The 13,066-nt window shown below is 42.8% G+C and overlaps 1 protein-coding gene across 1 annotated transcript in view; it reads left to right on the top strand.

Moving 5' to 3' along the window:
- LOC310800008 (uncharacterized protein) overlaps positions 1-13,066 on the top strand; it is a gene marked incomplete at both ends in the record, with an annotated part of 114,068 nt that overhangs the window by 26,887 nt on the left and 74,115 nt on the right. The window contains 6 exon segments of the mRNA XM_083662608.1: positions 1,217-1,774; positions 2,276-2,869; positions 3,677-4,255; positions 4,375-4,727; positions 6,537-6,615; positions 11,779-11,930. Coding sequence (XP_083518734.1) covers positions 1,217-1,774; positions 2,276-2,869; positions 3,677-4,255; positions 4,375-4,727; positions 6,537-6,615; positions 11,779-11,930 — 2,315 coding nt within the window.

Below are 13,066 nucleotides of genomic sequence, written 5' to 3'. Positions count from 1 at the left end.
AAAACATAGACAGAGTATATAAAAGACATGGGGCCCTATCTTTGTACAGGCGCTATCCCCTAATAGCGCTTGCGCACCTGTTTGCACGTGCCTTAAAGCAGGGAAGATTGCAGTCCGCTGTCCAGGTGTTATGCCGAGTTTTGCACCCCCACGCAGCATTAAAAAAAAACATCCCCATCTCACGAGAGCATAATTGTAATGATTTATACGGAAATGTAATTGTTTAAAAGTGATATAATTGGCTGGGTAGACGTGACCTCCCTGATTTCTAAGTTAAAACAGCCCCGAAATATGTTGGGGAAGCAATTCTCGGCCAGGATGCGGAAACGTTCGCGGCACCTGTCGCAGGCGCAAATTAGAGCCGTGCCAAAATCATCTGCGCCCCAAAATGCCTGCGCAAATGGGAGTGGGCGGTCTTAACTACCAGAATTATTCACAGGCGTGGCCAGGCAAGGCTGGGCATTACGTCAATCAAAACCAATCAGTTTCCCGTCTCGCAATGGCTGTTTGCGCGAGGCATGCAATATGCTCTAATTCTCTCCATGCGTAATAGAGTGTACTCACTCGTGCGAGGACAGAGAGAGATGGAGAGAGCTTATTGACAGATCGTCTATGGTGCCAACGACCCTCTGGGTTATGAAGGTAAATAGCCTATGTCCATTGTCCAACAATTTTTCTCAATTAATTTCCCTCTTTGCGATGTAATAAAAGTTTTTCAGTGAGTTATAGTTGATTGTCTCACTGAATTATCTGCTAATACCCAATTTTAGCAGCATAATTTGATGTCCTGGCGTGGCAAGGCTGTGCGTAATGACGTATCCAAAAGGAATTCTATTTTGCACTGCGCTGCGCTGCATGGAGATTACGGTGCGCTCCCACTGCAGCGAGGTATTTAGCGCGTAAGAGGTCCTTTTCAAAGCTCTTAGCGCAAAGTAATTGCGCGCTGCTGACGATAGGATAATGCCATCCATCCCCACATTTTAGCACTGAAACGCCTGCTTTGGCATGTGACACGCCTATGCCCAGTACAATTATAACAGGCATGCGCTTGTGCCCGCCCCCAATTTGCATTGCGCACGGTGTTAAATGAGCGCAAACGCTAAATGAGCGCTTTTGGGAAGATAGGGCCCATGGTTACAAAGTGCTTTACATAGAATCTTAGCTGAATGCGTAAGATATGAAAAGTAAGAGCAGTTCTCTTTTACTCTGTCCACAGTTTGCAAAGATGTACCAGGCGACCTCGTTTTCTTGATCGACAGCTCTTATAGCATCAGTCCAACAGACTTCAAGAAAATGAAAGACTTCATGAAATCAGTCATCGACAAGGGTGTTGTCGGGCAGAATAAGGTGCACGTCGGTGTGATGCAGTACAGCAGTATTCAAAGAATTGAACTGAAATTCCCTCTCGACCGTTACTATGACAAAGGAGAAATGTTGGAAGCTATCAGTGGTATGCGGCTGCAAGGTAAAGGCACGCACACAGGTGCTGCCATCTCTGAAGTTTCACAGTATTTTGACGTATCCCAAGGAGGCCGTCCAACCTTGAGGCAGTGGCTTATAGTGATAACAGATGGCCATTCTCAGGACGAGGTTGCAGCTCCCGCTAAGGCCCTGAGAGACAAAGGGGTCACGATCTACGCCATCGGGGTGGTGAACGCCAACACCAATCAGCTGCTGGAGATCAGTGGTTCACAGGACAGGGTCTATGCCGAGAGGGACTTTGATGCACTCAAGCACCTGGAGAGCGAGATGGCCATGCAGCTCTGCAATACCGGTGAGAGAAGATTGGGATTATTGTAAAGATTATTTGGCATTCGGGTGTTCTGGTGGTCAGTGTGGTCTAAGGCAGGTACCCATGGAGACGTAATCTCCATGGGCGTCGACCACATCGCTGTCTGCTTTAGTAGAGACAGAAATGCCTCCAAAAATAATCTAAAAAGAAGAGGTTTTGCTCAAAAGCTTGAGTAATACTGCTGAAATTGACTTTTAAAAGTTGCATTAAACAGCTGCGACTTCTACCAACCTTTTGGTAGAAGGAAGTGTCTTGAAAATCCAATGGGTGCTTTTTCACAGCCAAAAATTAAAATAATCACTTAAGTCATTGGTACTGATGAACAACCCTGTCAAAATCCTGCAGATATATTATGGTCTGCTTTGTATTCAAAATAATATTGTTGATCAGTTATTGATCCTTATCCTTGCCTCCCCTTTTCACTTTACTAATTGATTCCTCACACTCCCACCCCTTCCCTTTTGTCTCTTGTTCTTCAACCAGAATGTAAGAAGACAAAAGTAGCTGACATTATCTTCCTGGTGGACGGCTCCACCACCATAACCTCGGCCAATTTCAGTAGCATGCTGAAGTTTATGGGGTCAATAGTGAACCAAACCACTGTCGGCGAGAAACTGACTCGCTTTGGTGTAATTCTCTACTCCGATGACCCCAAATCCAATTTCACCCTCAACCAGTACTACTCCAAAAGAGACGTTCTTAAGTACATAGATGCTTTGTACAAGTCACCGACTGGGAACACCTACACGGGCAAGGCTCTGAACTATTCCTTACAGTTCTTTGATGCATCACATGGTGGCCGGGCGGCCTCCAAGGTGCCTCAGATTCTAATGGTGATCACAGACGGAGCTGCTACAGACCCGCACAACCTGGCTGGGCCGTCTGAGAGACTGAGAGACCACGGCATCCGTGTCTTCAGTATCGGAGTTAACAATACTAAAGACGGAGCTAACAGAACTCAGCTGGAGATCATGGCTGCTGGTGACAAGTCCAGGGTTTTCTACGTGGACAATTTTGATGCCCTGGAAAATCTCATCACAACTATTTCTCTTGTCCTCTGCAACAACACAAAGCCAGGTAGGATGCAACACGTACAAAATTGGCACAGTCTCATGTGTAGGTCTTTGTATAGATGGCGTTTGTTTGATACTAAACAGGCATAGAAGAATGGAGCATGTCTGCCCTTGGCATTATTTTTTATGTATAGACCAAATCAGCGGGGATGTTTACATTTACTTCCGGTTACCCCTGGGGTCCACACATCATAATGGCGGTGAACGGCACAAACTGACGTTTTGTTGACAAAAACAGACAAAGAAGACAAAAATGGTTCGTTCGTGTTGTGTTGTTGTTTAATATCATTCATAACAACACTTTCACTAACGTTAGTGGAGACCAGACTAGCTAATTTACCTGTTGGACCAGACCAGACCAGAGTAGACTTGAAGCTAAATTAAATTAACGGCGTCAGTAGCTCTGTCTGTAACGTTAGCTCTGTAGCTAGTTAACGAGTCTGCAAAAAAAACAGCGAGTTTGACAGTTGTAAACAAATGTTATTAGCTAGCTAACACTACATAAAACAAACACAGAAGAAAGGCTAGATACGTCGGACAAGCATGTTTACCAACCATTTGAACATTTAAATTGAAAGTAGTCGGCCGAAAACAACAAGAGGGTTTGACAGCATTTATTTGACAACACGCACATTTAAACCTGCCGCCTTCCCGAAGTGGTACGCGGAAGTAATGTTGTTTACATGGTGACGTCACGGTGATTTGGTCTATACTTACATTGAAAATGATTTAATGGTGTCCTTACGTATTAGCAACAATTTGTGCATATACTCCAACATTAAAATGACCTCCCCTTGCTCTGCTTTGGCAGTTTGTGAGAAACAGAAAGCTGACCTGGTCATCCTGATGGATCAGTCAAGCAGCATCAGACCGCATGACTACACCATCATGAAGAACTTCACAACAAAGCTGGTGAACAGCTTCAACATCAGTGAGGAGTTTGTGCACGTTGGAGTCGCACAGTTCAGCAGCGCTCCTCAGAAGGAGTTTTACCTGAACCAGTACTACACAGAGGCAGAAGTGAACAAACACATCCTGGACCTGATCCAGCTCGGCGGGGACACCTACATTGGACGAGCCCTGGATTTCATACAGGATTATTTCAAGGCGTCGCATGGCAGTCGCCAGTCCGAAGGGATTTCACAGAATCTGGTGCTGATCACAGATGGCGACTCGCATGATGATGTGGAGGATGCAGCCGACCGTCTCAGGGCTCTGGGGATCGAGGTGTTTGCCATCGGCATCGGAGACGTCCACGATCTGGAGCTCCTGCAGATCACCGGCACCCCAGAGAGGCTATACACTGTGAAGAACTTTGCCAGCTTGGAAAACATCACGCAAAAGATGGTCGACACCATCTGCGAATCCAAACCCCCCACGGATCCTTCTGGTGAGTTGAGAAGTGTGACTTTGTCTCTCCGTCTGTCTCCTATGCATCCCTCTCTTCTCATTCTTTCTTTCTCTCTCTGATGATATTGAATGATAAACTCACGTGTCACTCTCCTGCAGCCTGCACCATTGATATCGCCGTGGGATTCGATATTTCTAATAGGACTGGAGCTCCTGGTCAGAACCTGGTCAGCGGCCAGAACCAACTCGAGACCTTCTTGCCAGAGATTGCCCGCTATGTTTCAAGCCTACAGGGTTTGTGCTGCACCGGACCCGCCCCCATCAAGCCCCACATCGCTTTCCGAGTGGTGAGTCACGATGGAGGGACCCTGTACGACTTCAACTTCGACTACTACAACGCGGATGTGGTGAAGAAGGTCATGGACGTGCAGATGTCCGAGTCCACCTACTTCAACACGGCTCTGCTGCACTCCTTCAGGGAAAAGTTGAAGGCGTCCAACGCTGGCGTGAAGGTGAGTCTGAGAGATAAAGTAAATACATACACAGACACCTCAACAACAGCAATGTATTGTGTCGATGTCCCCGTCTATCAAACCCCAGACTTTTGTTAAGGTGAGGTTTTTCTATATTTATATATTTTTGTGTTAGAATTGGGTGATGAATGCTAAGTGCGATGAATTAACAGCAACATGTAAAAGTGAACAAGTGTCGTGTTTTGTTTTTGTCCTTCCCCCCCCCCCCCAACACATTATGTGTAAAGGTTCAATAAGGGATTCAAAAGGATTCGATAACCAGATTAAATACTGGTTTCAGATGTCATAAAATACTTTCAAAACGCCAACCGCACATATGGCTTACATACAGTGGTCACCACATACAGTGGTCACCAGTGGATGTGTACCATGTGAAAAGTCCCCCCCCCCCTTCTTCCAAGCGGTGGGCATGCAAAACAAGACTAGCCACTAGTCAGCTCCCTGGTTGTCCATCCATCTTCAACCGCTTATCCTGAGTTTTTTATTTTTTTATTGACAAAATTATTTTTGTCAATAAAATGTCCCTCTTTCTCTGTGGCAAACACGGTTCTATTTACCAGTCAACCAAATCATCCGAATTGCATCAATTAAAAGCTTCAAACGCCAGCAGGCGCATGGCCACACCTGTGAGTCATTCTTGACTTAAGCACGCCCATTTAAAGCTTTAGCGCCGAGCGCGCCAGGCAGAATAGCAGGGCGCTTAGGCACGCCTCCAAATTGCGCTGCACGTTATTAAGCCTAATTAATGCTTTTAATTAATTTAAAGGCTTAAAGGCTTAAAGGCTTTAAGGCTTAATTAGGGCTTTTAATTAAGCCCTAATTAATGCTTTTGTGATGATATGGCCCTGAGCCTCTCAGGGGTGACCGAGCTTCTCACCCTATCCCCAAGGGAGATGCCAGTAGAGACCCTCCTGATAAAACCCATTTCTTGTATCCGTGGTCTCGTCCCATAGCTCATGACCATAGGTGAGGGCTGGGATGAAGATCGAGCGGTCGATCGACAGCTTTGCCTTCTGGCTCAGCTCTCTTTCCTTCACAATGTCCTGTTAAAGCGAACGCAATACCGCTCCCACTGCTCCGATTCTCCGGAGCATCTCCCGCACCATTGTCCCCTCACTCGAGAACAACCACCCCCCCATGGTTCTCAGAGATATTCTGAGATCCATGGCCTCAGATTTAGAGGTGCTGATCCTCATCCCAGCCGCATCACACTCAGCTGAGCATTAAGATCCATGGTTACGTTAAAGCTGACAGCGGGCGGCTGTGCTTTGGTGAAAACTGGAATAGAGACAGTCGGCATGTCTGGGAACGCCCACAAAATGTTAAACGGCTGGCGCGCGAGTGGGGTAAAACCGCCCATATATCTCATGGGCTGACTCACCAAAAGACGGTGCTGCGGCTCTAAACTACAGGTTTGGGGGTTCTAGAGCAGAACACAAGACGTCCGCTCAGATGTGCGTTTACTGCGGTGGTTAAATCCCCGATCGTGTCTGCCTGGGCTGGGCTATCAGCTAAATTCTAACTTTGCTGAATGGATAGAACATGTTTTTTTTTTACCCCACCCTGACCACGCCCCCAGCCAGTCTGAGCCAGCTAAACCAGCGTCTATGACGATACGTGGCCTCAACCTATTGCTTACGTACAGGGGAATTGGGATCACAGTTGGAATATCAGATCACTTGGTAGAAACAAACCATTGATTTTTAAATCTCTCTATACAAATGGTGTGTATAGCTTTCTCTCCGTGGACTCTCAGCTCTCTAACATGTGACTGACATTGTCCCTCAGGTGCTGCTGATCTTCTCAGATGGACTCGATGAAGACGTGATGAAACTGGAGCAAGAGGCTGAGCTTCTACGACAATCTGGTAACAACTAGGAGATACAGAGTTGCTTCCAGAATGTTCTCACATAGTCTTTGCAAATAATTGTTCGCATTTGTTCAGACCTGCTCAGAGTAGTGTGCGTGTGTGCGTGTGCGCGTGTGTGTGTGTGTGTGGGTGTGTGTGTGTGTGTGTGTGTGTGTGTGTGTGTGTGTGTGTGTGTGTGTGTGGGTGGGTGGGTGGGTGGGTGGCGGGGGGGGGGGGGGTTGGGGGTGGAGGGAGTCACCACATCAGGACAATTCAGGCAGTATCCAGGAAGTTATCAATCAGTTTATATTGATTTTCCAGTGGGTGTTTAAATGTTCTGGAACTTGTTGTATCATCTTTTGAGGCCGACCCACCCATCTGGAACACTTAGGATGACACAAATCATGTACTGTAAAGCATGAGCAAATACCAGTTGGCCTAAGTCTGCTATTTTGTGGAGGAAATCATGGGAGAGGAAATATACCCAGCAAATGCCATTTCTGAGCTTTTAAGACATTGTACAGTCAGTATTCAGAATCAATTTAAAAGCAATGTATAGTAAATGTGGTGGTGAATCTGTCTTGGTGACACTAGTGCAGAGAAACGAGACATTCTGCAAGACATATTGTCAGTCTACATAATCTCATCCAACATTAGATATTCCATAGCCTTGTGCTATTCACCTTATTCTTTGCCCATACAAGGACGCTTCTGCATGACGTCATTTCGTAATCGTCTTTCCGGTTTTAAACACGGAAGTATAGTACGCCTACCGCAGTCATTTAGACTTGCCAAAAAGCTGTTTTCAAGCTAAAAAAACCCAAACTGTTTTAAAGTTTTAATATTTGTCGGGTGAGAACGTAACATATATGTGACCAGTTTATCAGAATAACGCCTATTGGAAATCTTTAACGAGCAGCGAGGACCGGGAGTGCTGAGTGTGCTGACACTGGTCGGACTAGCGATCTGTCAAACCCTACTGTAGTTAGGCTACTGGCAGTGAGAAAACACTGTCGACGTGCTTTTGTAACCAACGTTAAATGCCGACCGGGTACAGCCATCGGCTCCTCGCAGCAGTAACGTTATGAACATGTCACTGAAGTTGGCTGCAGTGTAGCTTAATTCTGAATGTTGCCAAACTTCATTCATACTGACGTTTTATTTTGAAAATGGCCGCCAACTAGAGCTGAACCGGAAGAACAAATACGTTTGTGGGCATGGTGAATAAGGTGAGTAAACCAACATTTATGGTTGAAGCCCTTAGAGGAGGAGAGGTGCATGAAGTAAACCAGAGGTTTTCAACCAGGGGATCCAAACAGTTTCAGAGGAGGAGAGGTGAATGAGATGTGAAAAAAGATGACATGATGATTATTACATCACTTATCAAAATGAGATCATGTCGTATAGCCTGCAGTAAATATGTGTGCTTTAGTTAAAGGCATAGTTCAGAGACACAGTAGTTTAGTTAAAGGCATAGTTCAGAGATACAGTAGTTTAGTTAAAGGCATAGTTCAGAGACACAGTAGTTTAGTTAAAGGCATAGTTCAGAGATACAGTAGTTTAGTTAAAGACATAGTTCAGAGACACAGTAGTTTAGTTAAAGGCATAGTTCAGAGACACAGTAGGTTAGTTAAAGACATAGTTCAGAGACACAGTAGTTTAGTTAAAGGCATAGTTCAGAGACACAGTAGTTTAGTTAAAGGCATAGTTCAGAGACACAGTAGTTTAGTTAAAGGCATAGTTCAGAGACACAGTAGTTTAGTTAAAGGCATAGTTCAGAGACACAGTAGTTTAGTTAAAGGCATAGTTCAGAGACACAGTAGTTTAGTTAAAGACATAGTTCAGAGACACAGTAGTTTAGTTAAAGGCATAGTTCAGAGACACAGTAGTTTAGTTAAAGGCATAGTTCAGAGACACAGTCGTTTAGTTAAAGGCATAGTTCAGAGATACAGTAGTTTAGTTAAAGGCATAGTTCAGAGATACAGTAGTTTAGTTAAAGGCATAGTTCAGAGATACAGTAGGTTAGTTAAAGACATAGTTCAGAGATACAGTAGGTTAGTTAAAGACATAGTTCAGAGATACAGTAGTTTAGTTAAAGGCATAGTTCAGAGATACAGTAGTTTAGTTAAAGACATAGTTCAGAGACACAGTAGTTTAGTTAAAGGCATAGTTCAGAGATACAGTAGTTTAGTTAAAGGCATAGTTCAGAGACACAGTAGTTTAGTTAAAGGCATAGTTCAGAGATACAGTAGGTTAGTTAAAGACATAGTTCAGAGATACAGTAGTTTAGTTAAAGGCATAGTTCAGAGATACAGTAGTTTAGTTAAAGACATAGTTCAGAGACACAGTAGTTTAGTTAAAGGCATAGTTCAGAGACACAGTAGTTTAGTTAAAGGCATAGTTCAGAGACACAGTAGTTTAGTTAAAGGCATAGTTCAGAGATACAGTAGGTTAGTTAAAGACATAGTTCAGAGATACAGTAGGTTAGTTAAAGACATAGTTCAGAGATACAGTAGTTTAGTTAAAGGCATAGTTCAGAGACACAGTAGTTTAGTTAAAGGCATAGTTCAGAGATACAGTAGTTTAGTTAAAGGCATAGTTCAGAGACACAGTAGTTTAGTTAAAGGCATAGTTCAGAGATACAGTAGTTTAGTTAAAGGCATAGTTCAGAGATACAGTAGGTTAGTTAAAGACATAGTTCAGAGATACAGTAGGTTAGTTAAATACATAGTTCAGAGATACAGTAGTTTAGTTAAAGGCATAGTTCAGAGATACAGTAGTTTAGTTAAAGACATAGTTCAGAGACACAGTAGTTTAGTTAAAGGCATAGTTCAGAGATACAGTAGTTTAGTTAAAGGCATAGTTCAGAGACACAGTAGTTTAGTTAAAGGCATAGTTCAGAGATACAGTAGGTTAGTTAAAGACATAGTTCAGAGATACAGTAGTTTAGTTAAAGGCATAGTTCAGAGATACAGTCGTTTAGTTAAAGGCATAGTTCAGAGACACAGTCGTTTAGTTAAAGGCATAGTTCAGAGACACAGTAGGTTAGTTAAAGACATAGTTCAGAGACACAGTAGTTTAGTTAAAGGCATAGTTCAGAGATACAGTAGTTTAGTTAAAGGCATAGTTCAGAGACACAGTCGTTTAGTTAAAGGCATAGTTCAGAGACACAGTAGGTTAGTTAAAGACATAGTTCAGAGACACAGTAGTTTAGTTAAAGGCATAGTTCAGAGATACAGTAGTTTAGTTAAAGGCATAGTTCAGAGATACAGTAGGTTAGTTAAAGACATAGTTCAGAGATACAGTAGGTTAGTTAAAGACATAGTTCAGAGATACAGTAGTTTAGTTAAAGGCATAGTTCAGAGATACAGTAGTTTAGTTAAAGACATAGTTCAGAGACACAGTAGTTTAGTTAAAGGCATAGTTCAGAGATACAGTAGTTTAGTTAAAGGCATAGTTCAGAGACACAGTAGTTTAGTTAAAGGCATAGTTCAGAGATACAGTAGTTTAGTTAAAGGCATAGTTCAGAGACACAGTAGTTTAGTTAAAGGCATAGTTCAGAGATACAGTAGGTTAGTTAAAGACATAGTTCAGAGATACAGTAGGTTAGTTAAAGACATAGTTCAGAGAGACAGTAGTTTAGTTAAAGACATAGTTCAGAGACACAGTAGTTTAGTTAAAGGCATAGTTCAGAGACACAGTCGTTTAGTTAAAGGCATAGTTCAGAGACACAGTAGGTTAGTTAAAGACATAGTTCAGAGATACAGTAGGTTAGTTAAAGACATAGTTCAGAGATACAGTAGTTTAGTTAAAGGCATAGTTCAGAGATACAGTAGTTTAGTTAAAGGCATAGTTCAGAGACACAGTAGGTTAGTTAAAGACATAGTTCAGAGATACAGTAGTTTAGTTAAAGGCATAGTTCAGAGATACAGTAGTTTAGTTAAAGGCATAGTTCAGAGACACAGTAGGTTAGTTAAAGACATAGTTCAGAGACACAGTAGTTTAGTTAAAGGCATAGTTCAGAGATACAGTAGTTTAGTTAAAGGCATAGTTCAGAGATACAGTAGGTTAGTTAAAGGCATAGTTCAGAGAGACAGTAGGTTAGTTAAAGGCATAGTTCAGAGACACAGTAGTTTAGTTAAAGGCATAGTTCAGAGACACAGTAGTTTAGTTAAAGGCATAGTTCAGAGACACAGTAGTTTAGTTAAAGACATAGTTCAGAGATACAGTAGTTTAGTTAAAGGCATAGTTCAGAGACACAGTAGTTTAGTTAAAGGCATAGTTCAGAGACACAGTAGTTTAGTTAAAGGCATAGTTCAGAGACACAGTAGGTTAGTTAAAGACATAGTTCAGAGACACAGTAGTTTAGTTAAAGGCATAGTTCAGAGACACAGTAGTTTAGTTAAAGGCATAGTTCAGAGACACAGTAGTTTAGTTAAAGACATAGTTCAGAGATACAGTAGTTTAGTTAAAGGCATAGTTCAGAGACACAGTAGTTTAGTTAAAGGCATAGTTCAGAGATACAGTAGTTTAGTTAAAGGCATAGTTCAGAGACACAGTAGTTTAGTTAAAGGCATAGTTCAGAGACAGTAGTTTAGTTAAAGGCATAGTTCAGAGACACAGTAGTTTGGGGAAATTGTTACAGTTTTTCCCACTTTCCCAACGTCACAAACAAATAAATGCCTTCAGACAGACAATAACAAGCTATTTTGGCTCAATTGTTGAGACTCTATGGGATCAAATAATATTATAATATATAATATTAATAATATAATCATTATCCAATATGCATCCAGGAATTTAGTCAAATGAAGCAAGTAAACTAAGGTGTGTGTGTGTGTGTGTGTGTGTGTGTGTGCACGTGCATGCGTGCGTGCTTGTGTATGTGTGTGTATGTGCGTGTGTGTGCGCGTGTGTCTGTGTCTGTGTGTGTGTGTGTGTGTGCGCGCGCGTGTGTGTGTGTGTGTATGTGTGTGTGTGTGTGTGCGCGCGCGTGCATACGTGCGTGCGTGCGTGCGTGCTTGTGTGTGTATGTGCGTGTGTGTGTGTGTGTGTGTATGTGTGTGGTTGTGCATGCAAAGGGGGGGAGTGTTGGGGGGGCTTTTGTCTGAGGCGAGGCAGACAGTCTGAGACTTTGAAGACCACTGACTGACGTGAACAATGTGTCTGATCTTTCTGCAGGAGTCCATGCTCTGCTGACCGTGGCCCTGGATGGAGTCTCAGTCCATGATGCCGGCCAGCTCCAGATGGTGGAGTTTGGTCGAGGGTTTAACTACAAGCTTCCTCTTAGCATCGGCATGCCGAGCGTCGGCAGCACCATCCTGAAACAGATCGTAAGTCCATGGGTTTCGGCCAGGCGTGTCAAACTCATTTTTGTTAACGTTTTTAATTTTTGTTAATTTTTGTGACCCAATTTGGTTTCAAGTGGGCCAGACAAAGAAAATCAATAATAACCTATAAATGACAAAACCTTACAAATGCCCTATTTCTTTTAGTCTAAAGAATTTGGCTTACAGGTACATTTTAAGAACACATTTTCACGTAAGGTTATCTCAGCTACCATCAAACAAATGATCAATTCTACTGTCTGTAACTGTGCATTACAATTGATGGCAACTGTGCAATTCTCTATACCATACCATACCATACCAACTTTATTTGTATAGCACATTTAAAAACAACAATGTTGTACCAAAGTGCTTGACAGATTGAAAAAACATATATAATTATAAAACGGCTCTCTCAAATCAAGCAATCTGATTGGTTCACAGCCATTGTATAAATCCAGTAACTCACTCCAATAACCCATGGCCATGGGTTATTGAGTTGCCATGGCAACTCTCTTACTAAGAGAGTAATAATAAGGCTTACCTCAAATGACAACGGAGGAAAAAAAATGGCGGAGACAGCTGTCAGATCCTTGTGAATCGATCTTCGCTTATAACTTTACTAATACTTCGCAGAAAATTATGTTTTGTACAAGAATAGACGCGGGCTAATGTCTTAACCCCTCTCTCGCGCGCCCTCACTCTTAACCCCGCATTTCTAAATAAGACGTAACGTTACTTGGTGTCGGCATACGGCTCTGGTGTCGGGCTTTGCAAAACGCTCTCAGCTTCTCAGCAAGCGCCAGGATTGGCCAATGTCAACTTCAGTCTCCAGAACGATCCAATCAAATCACCCGCACGTCTATCTTCTTGCTAGAGGTCCCGCCTTACAGTAGTGTTTCAACTGACTCTATCAGAATACCATGTCAGTCGGACTTATAGTATTATTATTATATTTATATTATCATACTTGGAAACCGTTTTATAAAAGCAATATAGCACTCGAGCAGCGTGTGTTGATCAGTTGTTATCCCACTCGGCCTGCGGCCTCGTGGGATAACAACTGAGCAGCGGGATATATTTGCCACAACACACTAGCTCTCATGCTATATTGCTTAATAACACCTCACTCATAAAACATA

The sequence above is a fragment of the Poromitra crassiceps genome, assembly GCF_964638095.1.
Source record: "Poromitra crassiceps genome assembly, chromosome: 29".
NCBI lineage: Eukaryota > Metazoa > Chordata > Actinopteri > Beryciformes > Melamphaidae > Poromitra > Poromitra crassiceps.
This window is presented reverse-complemented; position numbering and strand designations above follow the sequence as displayed.